This window comes from Canis lupus, chromosome 28 (assembly GCF_011100685.1).
Source record: "Canis lupus familiaris isolate Mischka breed German Shepherd chromosome 28, alternate assembly UU_Cfam_GSD_1.0, whole genome shotgun sequence".
NCBI lineage: Eukaryota > Metazoa > Chordata > Mammalia > Carnivora > Canidae > Canis > Canis lupus.
Genome location: NC_049249.1, coordinates 22,353,428 through 22,374,353, shown reverse-complemented (window position 1 = coordinate 22,374,353; position 20,926 = coordinate 22,353,428). Strand labels below are relative to the sequence as shown.

Below are 20,926 nucleotides of genomic sequence, written 5' to 3'. Positions count from 1 at the left end.
TGCCAGCTGTACCCCTGGACCCTTCATCTGGAGATTCTTTATCTGGCTGGGCCACCTCCCTGGCCAGGAGGGTTCTGACAGCACCTTCCATTCCTGGGGCCTCTGAGAAAAGTATTTTTACATCTCTCTCTCTTTTATTGGCTTATTAATAAAGGACTTGTAGTGTCTAGAAAAAAAATATATTCCTGGTTATGACTCGTCTGAGGTCACGCAGTCATCCAATAATAAGTAGAACAGGAAGGAAAGGGGCCCAGGTCTCACTCTGTTCAGTGCTCCCTCTACCAAATATAGAGTGTCTGCCCCAAATGCAGTCTCTTCAGCATTGTTGCCCCAGAGAAGCTGGTCCCTCAAAAAGAAAAAGATGTAGCCTTGTCTTGGGAAGGGCTGGGGCAAGGAGAGCAGGGAAGCCAGTAGCAGAAGAAGTTCATTTCTGTTGACTTTGGACGGCCATTGGGCCTCCCATCTCTGCCTGACTAAAAGCTGTGTGGTCAGGAATAAAGCACCCCCAAACAGGGAAATCCAGTCTCTCTTTGCTCTGGCTCCTAGGGCAGTGCTGATCAGGGCCTGATGCCATGAGGTATGAGGTCTACTCTCTAAAGACTGAAATTGCAAGAAACTTAAAAGATACGTACCGTCCGTATACTGGTTATTGAGCACAACAAGGAAATGACAAGAAGCCCTCTCGAGCTCTATGACGTTACCATGGCACTATCATTTCCTGGAGCTGCATGCCCAGGAAACACTGGGTGCTTCACCTACCTAGAGGAATGCTAAGCTCACTGAACACATCCTCTGGTTCCCAGGAAGGCAAAGACAGGGGCTGTTTCAGCTCCACTTCCGTGTATTCTGGTGACCTCACATCCAGAGATTTCATTTCCACATACTTGGAGTTGTCTGCAAAACATGGGCCAAAACAGAGAAGTAAGGGAGCACGATGTACTTCAAAGATTCTCTGCAATCCTACACTGGCCCTGTGTGATCAGGAATGGGCCTCTGCACTGCTTAATGACATGAAGCTAGGGCGAGGACTGCTAATTAGAACCAAAATGCTGTAATTGAGAGTTTGCTCCACTGCCAAAAGAACGCCACACACACAAACCCTTGGCAACTCTTCCCCTTGGGTCCGTGGGGGATGGGCTGCTGGCTCCTTCAGTTGGGATGATCTGCACCTTGCCCTCCAACTCCGAAATCACTCCCTCTCTGCAGGCAGGAGGATCGCCGGAGGGCAAATATTGTGCTGACGCCTCTAGAAGCAGAGGCTGGCGCAGAAGGCAATGTCATCTTCACCTCAAGCTTGCTTAGCAGTGTTATTAAATATGAACTCCAAACACTGGGTGAGCTAATAAGCCATGAGCACCAGTGCGTGTTGAGACCTATATGGCAGAAAAAAGGGGTTCAATCAGGGCAAGGCGAACATTTCGCTCCTGCTTTATTCCTGCCTTGAGCAGACACAGCCCAGGCCTCAGTGTTTCTCTGGCAACAAGAAGGCAGTTCTCACGGCGGTTTCCATGGAGATTCGCAGGTGAAAAACAGTTCGGGTCAGCCTGCCGTGGAGGGGGCCTGCGCCTCCAGCTCCCGGACCTGCTCGTGCCAGCCACAGGGCACTGGATGGAAACGTTTCTTTTCAAGCCTTTACTCAACGGTTTCTGCCCTCGACTCTCATACCCCTTCCTTCAGCCTTCAGAATGCTGCGGGCTTTCTGGGAAATGAAGCTCTAGTTATTTTCACTCAGAGCTACTCATCCCGAGCGCTACTCCTCTTCCCTCCTCCCTCGTCCCTCCTCCCCACTGTAGCCCTTGATGGATCTTTGTTTCCACTTGGCAGAGAAGATAGGGCTTAGCCTATTTTAAACTCTGTCTCTCATGATGTCATAGTGCCGGGCACAGACACAACATCACCTGCAGTGGAGTGGAGGCAGAGGACAGCCTGGGACGAGCCTTGTTTCACTGTCGGGCTGTGGAGAGCAGTGGGTCTGCGGCGGTAGCAGGGGCAGTGGGCTGTACCCGCCAGGAGCTCCTTATTCCTCCCTCTGCCCGCTGGGTGCTCCTTCCTTGCCTCGCACACTCCTGCCCCCTCACCTGGGCCTCACCGAAACAACAGCCTGAGTGGTCCACCCTTGTGCAGGCCTGAGAGGCTGCAAGGAACTGGAGCCCCTTGGCCTGCTAGCTCAAAACTTCTGCTGATTTTCGTTGTCAGAGTCCATCTGGGCTCCCGGAAATTCAGAAAAGTCTGTCCTATCTGAGTTTGCTTCTCAGAAAACATGTGGCCTCCTATCTGATTTCCTTTACACCATTTGCCCCAAAGCACTAACTGTTTAACCAGGCCTTCCAAAGCTGGCTTTCTGCACCAGCTTTAATGCTAGTTGAGATCTCACACATGTTGGTTCCAGCCTGCACATGCCCACACACCTCCCTAGGTGAGCAGTGGTCCCATCAACCCAACCGCACAGGAGAAAAGGGAGGTAGTTACCCTGGGTCGACACTCCTTGGCAAGCCTGGCTTTGGAGGTCGGTTTCCGGGCGAGGGCTGGCTTTCCCCTCCTGGGGGCTGCCTTCACAAGCCCCATCTTCGGGGGTCCCCCTGGCCTTGCAGTCATCGAGAGGTGGGCTAGGCTGCCGGGCCCCCTCCTCTGCTGGCTTGGGGGAAGACATTTGCTGGAGTGGAGGGGCCAGACGAACATCGGAGCTCTCCCCACCCTCTGCCTGCTTCTCGTAGCAATCTGAACCCTCCAGTGAGAGGCCTGTCTTCCGTTCAGCTGGCTTCCGCTCAGCGTCCAGATTTAGGCCAGGCATTTCCACGTCCATGTCACTGGGACAGCTCGTGGAAGCAGAAGGCAGGTCTTTGGGCGACTTGGGGTTGATTTCTGTAGCCCCATTCCCTACTGGCTTCACTCCCTCATTGGTGAAATCCTTGGCTACGTCCAGGTCCAAGGTGGTTGTCACACAGGGACATATTTCTGGGCAGATTTTGACCTTCTGATCAATGGGCACAATTTCTTCCAGTTCTGGGATGTCAGGTTCCATAATAAAATCTTCCTCCTCTCCAACCTCATCCACTGTAACCAGCTCCTCCATGTTGGTGGGATACCAGCTCTCTCCTTCTGCCTCACTTCCACTCTCCCACTCTTGCTCCTGAACCAAAATGCAGAAAAAAAGTCAGAGAGTGACTGAGGAGCAGGTCTTAGTATTCAAACCTGAGGGCCCCTCAAACCAGAAAGATCCTGAGCACCCTTACTTCTGCCTGGGGACATTTACTGGGTAATCAGGAGTTATAAACCCCTCAAGTCCCACATCTCTGATTCATCCCTAGAATGAGGCTCAAAACAGCATCGAGAGTAAGCCCTTAATGCTTAATCTACCATGTTTAAAATGGCACAAAGAATTTCAAACCCTGGTATAGAATAGGTGTTCCACAAACAGCTTCTGAATGAATGAATGAATGAATGAATAAAAAAAAGGTATAAACTCTAAATAAATCAGCTGGCTGGAGCTATTTCCTTGCATGAAGGCCATCACTAAATGTAACTGCAGCAAAATCACCCCCCCGCCCCGCCAGAATTCCCCCAAGCTCCCTTTCCCAGCAAGGGTGTAACTTTCACAGCCATGGCTCATACTTGGCCCCTCCTGAAATTTTCTCATGTCCCCAGCAGCCAGATTTCGCAGATCAGCTTCCCTGCCAGTGATACTCATCTCCCCACCTCTCCTGACCAGAAAGGCACAAAGCTGGCCGCGTTCCAAACACGTTTCATTTTGCTGAGGCAGCCACAGCACTATAACTGGATTTTTTACTTTAATTAAGTAAAATAATCTTTACAAGCACAGTAGATGTTTTGTTAATCCCAGGGTCTGGGCATGCTGAGGTCAGGGCCCCAGCTTGAGCATCCAAAGCTCCCCTCTTCCCCCAGCCCCTCCCAAGGGACCTATTTTGGGAGCCTGGCTCTGAAGCCTGAGTCTTTTTTTGGGCACATGTTTTCTCTTACGAGCACAGCCAAGTCGCTGGAGACTGAGGCAGAGCCCAGGCGTGTAGTAAAGATCTTCTTAATAAAGACTGTGGAGAGATCCCGGGCAAAACCATTCTTACAAGAAGTGCTGGCTTCATTCGTGGAATCATGGGTGGGGTCTTGGATACACACCATGCAGCAAGTGGGGCGTCACAGGGCAGGATGGGGACTCCTGACACATGCTGCCCACTGGCCTTCACGCAGATGCGACTGTCCTGCCAGCACCTGGGACAAACTTTACCTTCTTTGTCCTTGTGTCTTCTGCATCCGAGAACTCCGTTTCTTTCTCCTTCCTGCCTGGTGATGAGGTGCTTTCTTTCATGCCCTCTTGCTCCTCTTTTCCAGCCTGACCAAAGGAAGAATAGAACAAACCAAATCAATGGTGAGTGAGCAGTGACAGAAGAAAGAGGCCAAGAGAGAAAATGACACTGGGCTCAACTAACAGTCATCAGGTTGTCTCACAGACACCATTTCCTTTGTCCTCACTGAACCCCTCGGAGGCAGGTGCCTTTTCTTTCACAGATGAGGAAATTAAGGATCAGAGAGGTTAAGTAACTTGCTCAAGGTCACATAGACAAGTGGAGCCACAGAAATGTCTTAATGGTTGGACTGATGTCTTCAGTGGGGCAGAAATCTCTGGCAAACTGCATGTGTTTAACAGTTGTGAAACCTACAAGCAGTGAGGGTGAGTAAAGGGACCAAGGGTAAACTGGCCCTGGGGTTGACAATCATCATGGTGACATCTCCCCAAAAGTTCTGTTTTGGCCATAAAAATCACATCCAAGCCACTTATGGGTAGGAAGGGGCTTGTCAACAACCAATTCCTCCTCTCACCCCTTTTCTGTCCTCTCTTTGCCCTGGAGCTATAGCCCAAATTAGTAATCCCCTCCCTCCTGCCTCTATTCCCTCCCTCAAATTCACTCCCTCATGATAGCTAGTGCTCATGTCTGAGAAATCAAATAACTGAAAGCAGGTGTTTGGTTGAGAATGAGAGTCTCTGATCAGCCTTGAAAACCAGGGTCAGCAAACTATCATCCTCAAGGCACTGAACCAGTGTCTCTTTTTATGTAATCTGTGAATTAACCAGACCGTTCCGATTTTAAATAGTTGCATTTTTAAATGATCACATAAATACCTACATAGTATCTTCACTTTGGCTTCTTGGCCCACATAGCCTAAAACATTTACTGTCCTCTGCTTTGTAAAATAAGTTTGCCAACCCTCATTTTAGAAGTTTTTGGAGGATATTCTCCAATGACCTCAACTTTGGCCACCAAATCAATGACTCTTCCTGGACTTTCTCAAGGGCACGTTGCATTTTCTTGACAATTTTGGCTGAGGTTGGCTCTAAGTCAATGATTCTAGTTCTGATTTCTAATGACCAGACACACCTCTCTTGAGTTGACAGGGAGCCAGCTGGGGCAAGAGCTCAGGGCTGACTGGTTTAACCAGTTATTACCAGACAGGGGAAGAGAGCTGAAATCCTTATGTCCTTGCTCTTTCTGGTATTTAGAGCAGAAGATCCTTCTGCAAGTTCTGCTCTAGTCTTCCAAGCTATCCTAAATGCAAAGCAGCTCCAAATGCCTTTTTAGCCTTTAGAATCCATAGCTTCTACCAACAGGAGACCTGTTTCTTTATTTTATCTCCCTGAATAAACTACCTATGGCCCTCCCTTGTCCAAGTAAGTAACCCTTACCCCCCCCAAGCAATTCCTACAGCCACACTCCTAGGTCAACACAGTAGAGACCCCCCCACCCCCCAGTTCAAGCGGGGAGAGGCAGGGACAGCCTGGCTGGCTGGAAGTCCCTCGCCAGTTGGATCCTGGCGCTTCCTCCCTGCAGACAAAGGAAATGGAGCAGTGACTTCAGTGTACCCCATGTTCTGGGATCACTTCATGTGAGAGTAGCAGCTTAAGGAAAACCAACAAATGCAACCAATGTACCCACTGCCCACACCAGCTCACAGATTAAGATATTAAGTCCCAACTGTTGTGAGCAAGGCCTGCCTCCGTAGGGCTAGGTCTACTGATAAACCACCTCCTAACTTTTCTCCCCATTCTGCTCCGTAGTCTCCTAAGTCTATTCTCCCCAAGGCAATCAAGAATGATCACTTCAAAATTCAAAAACTACCATAATCTCACTGTATATTCTTGCTCAAATATTTCATTTGCTTCCCTTGCACTTGGGATGAAGACAAAAATCCACAACCTGCCCACAAGGCCTTGTGTGATATGACCCCTTGACAGATCAGACATACCTCCCACCATTCCAACCCGGCTCTCTGTTCCTGTAACACCGGCCTCCAGCCACAGGGCCTTTGCACGTGATGTTCTGTCTGCTTTCCTTCCTTTTCACTCAGTGAAACCAAACCCATCATTCCCTCAAATCTCAACAGTCACATCCTAACACAGGGAAGTCTCTGATTCATCATAGGCATTAAGCAGTGCATACCTCCATTGCCTTCTTAGCACCCAACACTCATGCTCTTCCACTCATCTGAGGGATTGATCAATATACTTTTCGACTAGACCATGAGCTCCATGAGATCACAGGTCATTTCAGCTTTCACTCAGAACAGTAGCCCCAGTGCTAGGTGCTCTGTGGACATTAGTCAATAAAAGAACAGAGACTTGAAGGCTTGAAGGAGTGGCAGAGGCTGCCTCTGTCATGCTTGGGTCTCTATCTAGGCTCCAAATGAGCATGATTAGTTTTTCTATTTCTGCCTCCTATGGACTATTTATACTGGGGACTCCTGGACTCCATCTGGCCCACAGACATGTTTTGGCCTATACAGTTTCTAAGATGTGGGACATTTCCTAAGTATCTAGACTTTGGTGCTGCTTTTCAGAAAACTGAGGGATCTAAGAGCTCAGGCCATGCAGCCCTGAATGACAGCCATAAAATGGAGCTGAGCACAGTGGCTAACTGCCCCCAACAGACAAGTACCTCCTCCTCGGGTGGCCATGGTCCCTTCTCTCCACCTTGGCTCCACTCCTATTACCTGGTTTGTATCCCCTGCCTGGCTTCCCTGCTCCAGGCATCTGGGTCTGTACCTTGATCACACTTCTAGTAAGGTGAAGGGATGCTTTCCGTGTTCACTGTACTCAGTGACTTGATTTCTGGGGTCTTATGCTCAAGGTTGGGTCCTATGTGTGGATTTGGCCACCCACCAAACACTGAGCAGCACACACACTGGCCTCTCCCACATGGGCACTTTTCCAAAGATCTTAGAGGTTCCAAGCGAGCACAAGCTCATTAAAGTCCTACAAAAGCCTTGTGATCACCCTCATTTCACAAATGAGAAAATGGAGGCAGAGAAGAACAGGGTGTGACCTGGTTCTCAGGAGCCAGGCCTTTGTCTCCAGGGTCTGGGTTCAATCATTTCTTTCTTCCTTCAGCAAATACGTATTGATCACTGTGTTAGTCCCTGATCTAGGGACTGGGGACACAGCAGAGAACACTGCAGACAAAAATTCCTGCCCTTCTGGAGGTTACATCTGGTGGGGCGGTGGGGCGGAGGAAATAGATACTAAGTAAAATACAGACAGATATCAGGGGATAAGGTGGGCCTAGGAATGGTCATCAGAGAAGGAAGAGAAGCAGGTTGGAACATCGTGGTTTTACGTAGTGGTTTTTCTCTCTAGGAATAAACATGGGGAGAGCGTGACAACAAGTAAACACAAAGGAGAGGAGGGAGCCAAACTGACTTCAGCGGGGAGAGGTGCCTAAGCAGGGGAACGCATGTAAATGCCCTGTGGTGGGAGCTGCCCTGTATATTAGGAGAAAGGCAAGGACACCATACTCAGCCCTGCTGCTTCTATCTCTAAGTCCAACCACCGCCTGTTGCCTGACTCCTGGGGCAGCCCTGGTGGGTGGGGGTTGTGGTTGTCCTCAAGATTGTGATACACAGTTTAAGATCAGCAAAGAAGACTTGGTTCTGCTGATATTCCACCAAATGGTGTTTGGCTTCCTGGCTCCAAACCCACAGACACAATCTGTTGGGGACCCCAGCAAGTCCCTACTGACCCCGCTCTAGGGGTATTAGAGGCAGAATCAGCTAGAAAGACAGAATTTAGGGAAACCCATGGGACTTTCTGGGCATCTTTTTTTGCATCAGGGCTCTGGGGATGACCCACACAGTGTGTGTCACCTTAAATGGGCAAACCGATGACAGCAGGTGGGTAAAACAGTAGGAGCAATAAGGTTACTGAGGAAGAGCAGCAGAAATGTGGGTAGGATCGGGAAGGGGCAGCTCCACCCCTTTGCTGGTGGCCCATGTATGAGGTCTGGGCTTGAGCCCCTGCTCAAGGAGCTGTTGTTCTCTGTCCCACGGAACCTCTTATTGAGGCACTGACCCATCACTAGCCCCTTAGATCCCTCCAAGCATGGACACACTTCTTAAAAACAACCTCTGGTTCACAGGTCCTCAGGATCCAATTCCAGTCCTCAGCCAGGCACTGGAAGGCCTTCATGGGTCCACTTTCCACCCTAGGTCCCTAATCTCATCTCCTGAGCTCCCCTCGATAGGCCAGTCAGGAGAAACTGTGGCAGACTCTGAGATGGGCAGACTACAGGGTGTTCTGTCCATGGAAGGCTGGACAGCAGTTTGTTGTCTAGCATGCCCCTCCAGGAGGTCTGATCCCACAGGAGTCTGCACATTTCTTTATCTTGAGCTGAGCGATTTTGCATCCCTGTAAACTGCAGGAGATGAAGAGTGCAGATGATTCTCAATCAGAGAGGCAAAGGAATTTTATATGGTGGAGATGCCACTGGCTTCCTATTCCCATGGAAGAGGCCAGTTTTCTATCTATTGAAATACATTTCTGCATTCCTGATTGCCTCTCCATGATGCCTGCTCTCTGGATTTTTTTTTTAAGATTTTTATTTATTTATTCATGAGACACATAGAGAGAGAGAGAGGCAGAGACATAGGCAGAGGAAGAAGCAGGCTCCATGCAGGGAGCCCGATGTGGGACTAGATCCCGGGACTCCAGGATCACGCCCTGGGCTGAAGGCGGCGCTAAACCACTGAGCCACCCAGGGATCCCTTGGATTCTCCTTTGAACCAGCCTTTACATTTTCTGGCTCTCTCGTTAATTAACGTGTTAAATAACATCTTTGACATGTATTCATTTTATATTTGCATAAGGGCCATGATTTTACCTTTCAAAAACATTATCCTTTAACATGCCCTAAAGAGGCAGCCACGCTATCTGCAGGTTCTTGAAACCAGTCTTCCTTTCTCACTTTTGCCCTCACTGCTTCCCAAATTGCTTTCCCTCCTCTTTCAATGCCCAGCTCAAGTGCCACCTCCTTTGTGCAGCTGTCCCCCTCTCCTTATGCAGAGGGAATGCCACAGGGCAGCTCGTCCACTACTCTCCTCCAGCTCGGGCCCCACTGAATGTAAATCATTTTTGCAGCTCTCCTTCCACCATTAGACCTTGGTCTCTGCCACAGCATGGACCACATCCTTCACCTTTGGGCCCCCCATATCTAGTACCGCTACCCACCAAAGCATGGAAGAGTGAATGCAGTAGTGGACAAAAGCGTGACTCTACAGTGTCCATAGAGTTGAGAATTGGCTCCTTATTTCAACTTAGTCCCTGTCACCACCTCCTGAGTCAGATACGCATGTAGGGTTTTTTTTAAATTGGGCTCTTTATGCAGATCTCCCCTCTCCAACATCCACTATCTGCTCCTACTTAAATGTAGGTGGTTTTAGCAAGAAGTGTAAGTCAAGTTAGAGTGTGAATTTTGTACCCAGAGTCCTCACGACCCACTGTGTGAACTGAAATCATGTAGTAGGTTATAAGCCCTTTCAGACGCTTGGATGAAAGGTGCCAGCCAATTGCCAAGCACTTTTATTACAGTGGAAGTAACGCATTGGACAGTGTCCAGAGGCAGCACACCAAGCCCTGGGCAGCCGGTGTAATTTAGTGGCTGGTGGCTGCTTCTCTTTACCCCCTCTTTCATACTGCAGGGTCGGCAGATGCTTTTGGCAGAAGAAAGGATGGAGCAGATCAAACCAAATCTCCCAGGGCTGAGTCTGTGGGTGCAAACACCGTGGTGCCCCTCCACCCCAGACACACACAGGGCCACAGAAGGCCTTTGCATCAGGTCGCTGCCTAACGTCTAGCACAGGCAGCAGCATGCCAAGGGATTCAGAGACCCACCACTCTGCTATCTCCTGACTGTGTGTCCTTGGGCAACTACCTTGGGCTCTCTGGGCCTGAGTTCCCTCATCTCTAGCCCTAATAGTATTACTACCAATATTCCTCACACAGTTGCTGTGAAGATTGAATACCTTGATTGAGATAAGGTGTTCAGTCCAGTGCCTGGCACAGAGTAAACCTTCAGTGTTTCATTCATTCGATAAAAGTGCATCACCATTATGTGAGTATTACTCTGCTCGGAAACCTGCCTCTCCTTACCTGGGGAAGAGATTGCATCATTACCTCATTCCCCGCCATCCTGCTTTCTTTTCTGTCATCAGCTCCTTCTTGGTCTCTATCAGGTCTCTTGGTTCTGTTTTTCTCATTTTGCTTAGACTTGGTGCTCTCAGGGGTGCTAGGGACCTTCGGCTCCAGCCCGTCTTCCTTGCCTGAGTCCTCGGGGTGGGGGTGTCTGCTTTCCCGCAGCCTGGCCTCTTCTTTCCTCCTGGACCTCCCAGGAGCATCCTGCTGTTGCTTTACATACTTGTCCGATTTGCCTTTGGGCTCCTTCCGGTAGTAGCCATCCTCTCGGCTCTTGTAGCCCGACGCAGAGTGGGGAGGACCGGGGGACCCGGGCCTCAGGTGCTTTTCTCGGTGGCCCCTCCCTCCTTCCAGCCGCTCATCTAGCTCGGCTTTGTCCAGTTGCCAGGGGTAGTGTTTGCGATCATGTGGCCACAGGTCTGCCCTGTCCCTCTTGTCCTCCCCGTTCTCCCTCCAGGGCCCCGGGTCTCGCTCCTCCTCCCTCCTGGCATAGGGCGAGTGCTCCCATGAGTCCCGGCTGTTGCCCCAGTCGGCCCGGGTGGGGCCCAGAGGGCTGTGGGAAGAGCTGCAGGAGGTGAAGCTCGGAGTGTGGGACCTCGGGGACAGTGACCGGCTCACTGGGCTGCGAGACCGTGGCCTTTCTGGGCCATACCTGTTAGAGAGCAAAAGAGTGGGTTTTAGAATCTGTGTGTCCCAAGCCCCATGTACCATGCACAGATACAACTAGCCCCTCGCACAGACACACCCACACAGAACCCCATGAAGCCACACGCTCTTCATTGCAACTATAGAGACAACACAGAGAGTGGTATAGGAGAGAGCTTTTCCTCCCTGGTGGCATCTAGGAGAAGGGATTTTTCCTAAGGACAGTCCTGGCCATCTGCGCCCCTATACTCATTCTGCTCCTGGGAACTGGGATAAATAAATGGATTGGTTTGGCTCCACTCCATCTTTCTTCCTCTTGGAAGGAAGCTAGGCTCAGGCAGCAGGCAACTCTCCCCCTGGAATGTGGGGAGGTTGTCCTGGTCCAGCCTGGTGGGCAAGGCTGCCTGACCCTGGGGTTCAATTACTCAGCCCCTTGGCTACAAAACCAAAGCCCCAACTTCACCTGACTTCTACCATAATAAAGGCAACCTCTTGGCCTCCATTCGTCTTGTTTTTCATCTCAGTTTGTTCAGATCCTGGGCATGGCAGGAGGCTGCTAGTTACTGGGAGGATGAGAGTGAGGAGGGCAGGCTCTGAGATTTCAAACCAAAGATGAAGGAAGGCCTTTTGGGGTTGGATTTTTGGAACCTTAGAGCTCCGACCAGTTCGTGTTTCAGATGAAGAGATTGAATCCCAGAAAAGGACCTCAATCTGTCTAGGATTTAGAGCAAGACCTCTTAGTTCCTCCTAATACTGCAGAAATGCAGGCAGTATGGTATGGCTTTATACATGTTTAAAAAACAAAACAAACAACCATTAAAAAAAAAAATCTCAAATGAATGGAAATTCCAAACTTAAGCAGCTACATACAAAGATACACACATACATAAACACTTTCTCTTTTTCTCTCTCTTTCTGAAGGTTGTTTGGGTATTAAGCAGACCTACTTAATCACATATATATATACCCATTATTATAAAAGAATAGGTGATTTTCATTTGGTTCCCAAATACAGGTAGCCCATGCAGCCCTCACTAACCAGGGGACACTCCGATGTGGATCACTAGCACCAGGGTGCCTTGACCATGGGTGGGGAAAGAGCCTGGATTCAGCCCTCTGCAGTGACGTGAGAGCGCCATCTGTGGCAGCCGTGGGTAAGAACCATAGATTGTGCAGGCCAGGGGCTCACCCCTTGGCTCTCCACAGGGGCTGTCCTTGTAGGGCAGCAACAGTGGGAAACTTGTAGCCCCAATTTGGCATGGTCACAATTCCAGTAGGAAGAAATGAGTTTGAAAACTGAATGCATTCCATGTTCAGAGTAGGTGACTGGGGAAGTCACTACTTTGGGCGGGGGGGGGGGGGGGTTTACCTGCATCTACATTCAGCTCATGAAAAAAATCAACAGGTGGTTCTAAATAGACCACACACACACACACACACACACACACTTTCAGGTAGTTTTAGCAGAGTGTAGACTTGCCCCAAAGAGTCAAATACCACCAGAACCCTTCCTCTATATATTCCTTTCCAACAAAGGAGGAACAGATTAAGAAGGGGGCTTACCATCTTGCATTTTCCTGAGGCTTAACCTGAGCAGCACTTCTAGACTGGACTGATGACTTCCATCAGGCACATGGAAAAGTGGGGCCTAGATAAGCTGATGGACAGGGCAAGGGCAAGGGAAGGGCACGGTTGACTCAATACCCCAAAGAATGAGAGACAGGAGAGTGTCCCAACTACCCGAATCTGCCCTGATGCCCAGGGCTGGGGCCTCACCTGTCTGCTTCTCGGAACATGTCCCTCTCCCTCTGGGAATGCATGTCCTGGATGATGGCAGCCACAGTTTTTCCAGGTTTCTAGGCAAAGTCAGAGAGGTCATTATCAGATCAGAGATAGCCATGCAAACACAAAAGGGAGCAGTGAGGACTCAGATCCACGGCCCAGTCCACCCAAGAGGAAAAGTACCTTTTTAGAGGAAGAAAATGTTTAATCCAGAGCATGAGGAGTGTGAGCATAATGCTAAATGGAGTGACCCTGACCATTTGGGTACCTCTTTATTGTAGACCATTTCAAACATACACAAAAGCACAGAGAATGGTATACTGAACCCCCATGACTCCATTTCCATTGTCAACAATTCTGACCAATCTTGTTCATCTATACCCCCAACCTTTCCCCCACCCTACAGAATATTTTGAAGCAAGTCTCAGACATAGGGTCTTTTCATCCATTCTATGATGACACTGATGTTGCTCAATAACCCCACAGGGGACCATCCACGGTGCTCATGATCAACACATCTTGCTGCGTTTAAGGGTGAGAATCCAAGCCCCATGCTGTCCCAGGAAAACACTGGCATACTCAGAGGGATGCACCTTGGTCTGAGAATCTCAACTCAGGAAGAACAGCCCAGCTCTGCCCCCAGCTGACTGGGTGATCTAGGGTCAAGGCTTGTCTGTGGGAGACTCACTCTCTCCACCTATAAAAGTGAGATAATGAGGCCCATCTGGCATCCACCAACAGCCTTGGGGCATGGCGGGCTCCGCTGATAAAAGCCACAGGTTCTGGGCCTACATAAAAGGAGCTGCTGGAGAGTTTCCTCTGACCTCAAAAGTCCTGGGAAGATGCTGAAACCTTCCAGATGAGCCCTGAACTTGTCACAGCCCGGCCCTGTCAGAGCAGCTCTTATCCTTCTCGACATTGCTTTCCAGAGTCTCCATCCCTTCTCACCTGACTCCTTCCACCTGGACACCCTCTGTTTGGCCAATTCACTTCTGCCTTCAAGAACTACTCAGTAATCTTTCCCTTCTTTACACAACCAAGTCACACTGCCAGGACTTCTCGAAGCTCCCGTACTTATGCAGTCATGTTTAAGTCTTGTATAATTTCCACAAAAATAGGCTGTCTCTTCAGTTACATAGCAAACTGTCCCCAAGTGAGGACCAAGCTCCTTGCACCACATCTTACGTGGAGAAGACCCTTTATCACCATTTGCTGAAAGAATCTTCCTAAGAGCACCATGGAACATACTCAACACTGCTTCCCAGCGCCAGAGACCCTCTCTGTGGCTGGGAGGCTGGCCAGACCAATGGCTCTGAAACCAGGCCCTCTAGCCCCAAACCACCCAGGACCCCACTCCAAATCTACTGAAGGAAATCTCTGATCAGAAGAACCTGAAAACTCCCCTGATCATTCTCTGATGCAGTAACTGGGAGACACTGGTTTAAATTATTCCAAGTTCCCTTCTGCATAGAAGATGCTAATTCTGGAGAAGTCTTCTGTAGAACAACCCAGAAAATACTTCTTCCAAGGTCTGCAGGAAGAAAAAACTCACTATTTACTATTCCTTCAGATTCACTCTTTCCCATTCATTCCATGTATTTGTGGGGCACCTGTTATGTGAAAGGGCCCCGAGGATTAGAGACTCTGCCACAAGTGTATAGGGAGACATGATCGCCAGCATGAGGAAATATTCAGGAGAGGAGATGAGAAATAAATCTCCTCTTTGTCTCCCTTCACCCTCCACTTTGCCTGGTGGGCTAAAGGTAAAGGTCGAGAGAAAAGACCAATCAAACCCCACACACACAACACCCCGCTCTGCAAGCCCTGGTGGGAGCCCAAGTGGTGGCCCCTCTGACCCAGAGATGCATATGGATCTGGTGTTTTGCCGTCTACCTCCCTGGGAGGCACTTCCCCCTCCTCCACCCTTGCTCTGAGCGGACACAGGCCCGGCCTGTCACAGGCTGGCCTTCCCTGGCCACAGAGATTGGTTCAGGGAAGGACATGTGTCCCAAACTAGCCCAATAACAGGGCCTCTCAGGACTTCTGAGGAAGCTACTCTGGAAAAACTCTGGCTCTCTCCGGGAAAGAAACAGGAGGATGAGAAGCCAGAATTGGTGAAGTCAATGAAGCCATGACGCCACCTAGAGGATGGAATTGGGGCTGTCAGGGGCCGTCCCAAGGAGACCCCCCAAAATAAAGCAAAGCCAGCAGAAGGTGAAGTGGAGAAGAGCCAAGTCCTAATGATATCACTTAGGCTCTGAGTCCAGCTGTACCCGCAGCCAGGGCTACTCCTGGACTTTTCGTTTACAGGAGCCAATAAATTCCTGGTTTTTATTTTAGTTGATAAGTTGAGACAATTTTCTGCCACTTGCAGGGAGAAAGTCCCAGCTGATTCATGTCAACATAGGGCCCATGTGCACGCATTACTATGTAATTGAAGTACTACATTTGGAGATGCTTTCACAGAGAGCCATTGTGACAGCTTGGGAGCAGAAAATCCTTTCTAAAAGGCAGAAAACGACGTGTTCTAGATCCCTGCTACTCAAGCGTGCTGTGAGAACTGGCAACACCTCCTGGGAGCTTGTTGGAAAGGCAGAAATACAGCCCTGCCCCAGGGAACCAGAAACTTTAACAGGACCTGCCAGGGATCTGTATACACATTAAAGTCTGAGAAGTTCTGTTAGACTATTATCTGCTGCTTACCAGCTGGGTGACTAAATGCAAATTACCTGATTTCTCACGTGGACAATGGAGATCAGACTCATACAATATAGAGATGCAGACATACGCAAAACCAAAACAGGCCTAGGTTTTAATCATGGCTTTCCCAATACCTACAACCTTCTGCAAATCACTGAACTTCTATGAGCCTCCATTTCCTTATCTGTAAAACCGAGATCATGAACACCTGTCTGACAGTACTGATGTCAGGATTACAGTAGATAACGTATGGGAAGTGTCTGGTGCATGACTTGACCCAGAGTGCCAGGACTCAATTAAAGGTACCCATTCTTGGGCAGCCTGGGTGGCTCAGCGGTTTAGCGCCGCCTTCAGCCCAGGGTGTGATCCTGGAGTCCTGGGATCAAGTCTCATGTCAGGCTCCCTGCATGGAGCCTGCTTCTCCCTCTGCCTGTGTCTCTGTCCCTCTCTCTCTCTCATGAATAAATAAAAATCTTTTTTTTTAAAAGGTACCTATTCTTGTTATAATTGTTGTACTGTCATAATTACTGTTATTATCCACCCAGTACACCTCACAGGGGAAGGTGACTGCAAGACTCAAAGAGATAGTGCATGAAAAAAAGGAGTGATTAAAACCAAGGAACTCAAGGTAGAGTCCTTTACTGATCTGGTAAACTGAGGTTCACACAGTTGAAGCACCTTGTCGAAGCTCATCAGAGCAGGGAGAGGTAAAAGCTAGGTAGCACCAGTACCCTCCAATCCGGAACAGGTCACATGGTTGTCGATGGTTCTATTTTCCCATTCTTCCTCACACCAGACTGTGAGCTCCTCCACCAGCTTTCTAGGTCTCTAGCCATGGTGCCTAGCCCAGTTCCTGCCCACAGTGGGTGCTCAGTGAACACTTGCTGAATGCAGACCTTGACTACATGACCTCATTAGACCCTGGTGTTTGCACCACCCCAAACTATATCCCGCAGTAAGGTACTACAGGGCCTTAGTACCTTCATTTAAAAGCTGAGTACTGCTGCTAATCCTAATAAGAATCTTACAACATCTCATTTTGAGACCAGAGATCCACTGGGAATTTACTTATTTTTTTAAAAGATTTTATTTATTTATTCATGAGAGTCACACAGAGAGAGACAGAGACAGAGGCAGAGGGAGAAGCAGGCTCCATGCAGGGAGCCCAATGTGGGACTCGATCCTGGGACTGCGGGATCACGCCCTCAACCACTGAGCTGAAAGCAGATACTCAACCACTGAGCCCCCCCACGCGCCCCTCCACTGGGAATTTAAAGCAGAAATTCCATTGTAGCCTCCAGGGGGGAATCCAGGAGAATAGAAACTTTGTGTATGGGATGGGATCTTTCATTTGTCTGAGAAAAGCAACTTGCTTTCATTCCCCAGGGGGAAAAAATGCCAGGTTCTGCTAGAATTGTTGGCAAAGGAACTTCAGAAGCAATAATGCAAGCAAAACAGAATCAAGACTTTGGCAATCGGCAGCAGGTTGACACATTACACTCTATGTCTGTAGACTTGTCAGAATGCAGCTCCTAGCTAGCAACAACCACTGAGCCTGCCTTTGTCTTCTGCCTTCAACCTCGAAGGCAGATTAAAGGCTGTGGGTCATGAATAAAATGGATCTTAAATAAATGTGGAATAAGCTAAAGCAAACTGGAAGGTCGGCTATTAAAATGGGACAGTAGAAAGCACAAAATAAGACACAGATTTAAGTACAAATATAACAATTTAATTACAATATATCTAAATGAGGACACTTAGGTGGCTCAGCGGTTGAGCGTCTGCCTTTGGCTCAGGGATTGATCCTAGGGTCTGGGGATGGAGTCCTGCATCAGGCTCACTGCAGGGGCCCTGCCTCTCCCTCTGCCTATGTCTCTTCTCTTCTTTTATGAATAAATAAATAAAACCTTTTTAAAAAGCAATATACTTTTATTGGATTAAGTACTCCAGATAAGTGAACTCCTTGCAAACCATTAAGATGACACAATCTAAAGAAAAGCATGGACATTAAAAAGAAACTTTCCACCACAGAAGATCCAAATGGAATAGCCAATGAACATAGGACAAAGGGCTCAACCTCAATTAGTAATCAGGAAAATAAAAAATAAAACCATGATAAATCATGATACTATCCCAGGTAGGCAAAAATTAAAGAAAAAATGTTAGCAAGAATGCAGACCACTGAAAACTCTTACACTAGTAATAATGTAAATCTGGGACAGCTACCTTTGATAAGAACCTGCTACGATTATCAGTAAAGCATGCCTTGAGATCCAGTGATTTCACTCCTAGTTATGTATGTGCCCCAAGTTACACTCTCATGTACACATGTACCAAGATACCACATTCAGGAATGTTCACAGTAATTTGTTCCTAATACCCTAAAACTGGAAACAGCCTAAATGTCCATCAACAGTGGAACGTATAAATAAATTTTGGAAGCATACATACATAAATAAATTTATGTAACAGTGAAAATAGACAGACACACCCAGCATGGATGGCAGATGTTGAATGAAAGAACACAAAGAGTATAATTCCATTCATGTAAAATTCAAAAATAGGCAAAAATGATGATGTTAAGAGAGGCACAGCTGGGTTGTGGAACTATACAGAAAAGAAAAGAAGTGATCATCCTCAAAGTCAGGAGAGGGGAGAGGGAGGGACTCAGAGGAGCTTCTGGGTGTGGCTGATGTCCTAGTTCTTGACTTTGGGGGTGGTTTTATGGGATTTCAACCATTACTACTTTTAAAAAATTTTATTTTTTTGGAGATTTTATTTATTTATTTGAGAGAGATAAAGAGGAGGGAAGCAGAGGGTGAGGGACAAGCAGGCTCTATGCTGAGCACAGAAGCCCAATGAAGGGCTCAAGATCATGACCTGAGTCAAGGTCCAGAGTTAGAGGCCTAACCTACCTAGCCACCCAGGTGCTCCCATTACTTTTTTTTTTTATGATAGTTACACAGAGAAACAGAGAGAGAGGCAGAAACATAGGCAGAGGGAGAAGCAGGCTCCATGATTCGATCCCGGGTCTCCAGGATCACACCCTGGGCCAAAGGCAGGCGCTAAACCGCTGCGCCACCCAGGGATCCCGGTGCTCCCATTACTATGTTTCAAGTATACAATACAAGGCAGCCCCGGTGGCGCAGCGGTTTAGCGCCGCCTGCAGCCCAGGGTGTGATCCTGGAGACTCTGGATGGGGTCCCACGTCGGGCTCCCTGCATGGAGCCTGATTGTCCCTCTGCCTGTGTCTCCGCCTCTCTGTGTCTCTATGAATAAATAAATAAAAATCTTTTTTAAAAAAGTATACAATACATAACTAGTCATCTTTCTGAATGTATGTTATATTTCACAATAAAAGAAGGGAGGAAAAGAAAGAAAAAATAAGAGAGAAATGTAGAACAAGCTAAAACAGAAACAAAAGCTGTTTGGAATGATCTGAATTCATCCCTGACAGTCATTCTGACAGTGGCCAATGCAGTCATGTGCTGTTTAGAAGGGGCTTCAGATGTGATTATAGAGGACAGAGGAGTGAATAAGAGACCAAGATGGGGTGGTAGTGAGAAAGGAAGAAAAAGTTACTGAAGATCTCTCTGGGTAGAGAAGGAGGTTATATTCAGGGGTTTATGCTTGGAGCTCCCACCTCTGAAATGCAACCTTATGTCCCTTCTTTCTTCATCTTTCAAAAGAGTTCCCTTGTAAAATCCTCCTTGGGTCCAGGGTAACTAGTTATCCTGTCTCCAGCATCCCTTTGCATTTTGTATTTTCCTCAATAAGCATTTTTCTTGATATGTTATAATGGTTGGCCTCCCCATGTGATATCGCCCAAGGCAGTGGGTAATTTTTATATTTTTTTCTGTCCTCGCCTTCCTGCCAGCACTTAGGTCAGTGCCCCACAAAGACACACTCAGCTGCTGCTTGTTGAATAACTGAACAATGAGAGAATGCTTTACCTTCAGCTGTAATTCCTTGTATCTCTTGGACATCCGAATGAGCAACTTCTCACCATTGATCACAGCAGACTTTTCTTGGTAATACTGGACCATGGCCTGGGCAGCTTCTGTGTAAGCCATCTCTAAAAAGGCCTAGGGAAAAATGGAAGGACGGAAGCTGAAGTTGACTTGGTCTTTTTTTTTTTTTTTTTTTTTTTAGGTGGGGAGGGGCAGAGGAGTGGGATAGAGAGAATCCCGAGCAGGCTCCACGTGGGGCAGATCATGACCTGAGCTGAAATCAAGAGTCAGGTGCTTAATCAGTTGAGCCACCCAGGTACTCCTGACTTGAATAATCTTAAACAAAATTCAGCCATAGGGGGCACCTGCGTGGTTCTGTGGTTGAGGATCTGCCTTTGGCTCAGGTCATGATCCTGAGGTCCTGGGATTGAGTCCTGCATCGGGCTCCCCATAGGGAGCCTGCTTCTCCCTCTGCCTCTCTCTGTGTCTCTCAATAGATAAATAAAAATCTTAAAAAAAAAAATTCAGTACTAGGTATAATTCCATGTCTATGAAGTTCAAGAATAGACAAAATGAATCAATGCTGATAAAAATTAGAGCTGAGTTTCCCTTTGGGGTGGAGGTGGAATTCTGACTGGGAGAGACATGAGGAAATGTGTGAGGTTCTGGAAATGTTCTCTCTCCTGACCTTTTTGATAATTACATGGGTGTACACATGTAGAAAATTAATGGAGTTGTACACTTAAGACTAGTACACTTTGGAGTATTTTATACCTCAATAAAAAGAAAAAAGATCAGTACAAGAAGCTGTCTTTGATCCCATCTGTTCAAAGAGACCTATTTATTAATTTCACCCGAAGAGCTCATTATATAAGATGGTCCCTCTCCTGATTCCCCTGGGTACCAGTGATTCTTAAATTATGTATATCCAGCCTGGGCTACGTCATGCCACAGAAGCCCCCCTGGGATGGGAAGTTCCATTAACCCACAGGCCCTGAGGAGAGGTAGGGGAGAGAGTGAGTCTTCTCTACAAGTGACCTTGGCCTGATTCCTGCAAAATGTGCTATTTTGTCATGATGAGGGCAGGAGACAGAGACACAGCCAAGGGTATCTGAGCTCTCACTTTCTTTGCAAAGAAGGAAAAATACTAAAAACTCAGGGTCTGAAAGAAGGTCATAGCTTCTTGCTTTGACCTTAGCTTTTTGAGTTAGTGAGAGAAGAAAACCCTCAACTATAGCTCGATAGCATTTTTCCTCTTTAACTGTTCTAATGAAACAGAAAAAGAATGGGCTTTTGCATTCAGTCAGTTTCTTTCTTTCTTTTTTTTTTTTTATTCAGTCAGTTTCTAAATAGACTGTTTTGACTGACCTGCTAGTTT

At 47.9% G+C, this 20,926-nt stretch overlaps 1 protein-coding gene across 3 annotated transcripts in view; it reads right to left on the bottom strand.

Annotated features, from left to right (window-relative positions):
* The window catches only part of RBM20 (RNA binding motif protein 20), a 70,947-nt gene that overhangs the window by 13,026 nt on the left and 36,995 nt on the right, over positions 1-20,926 (bottom strand). For all 3 annotated transcript variants that reach the window (XM_038578771.1, XM_038578773.1, XM_038578774.1), the window contains exons 7-12: positions 19,552-19,683; positions 12,893-12,972; positions 10,454-11,123; positions 4,241-4,345; positions 2,470-3,130; positions 760-894 (exon numbers count right to left, since the gene is read on the bottom strand). In XM_038578771.1, the coding sequence (XP_038434699.1) occupies positions 760-894; positions 2,470-3,130; positions 4,241-4,345; positions 10,454-11,123; positions 12,893-12,972; positions 19,552-19,683 (1,783 nt within the window). The remainder of the gene's footprint in view (positions 1-759; positions 895-2,469; positions 3,131-4,240; positions 4,346-10,453; positions 11,124-12,892; positions 12,973-19,551; positions 19,684-20,926) is intronic.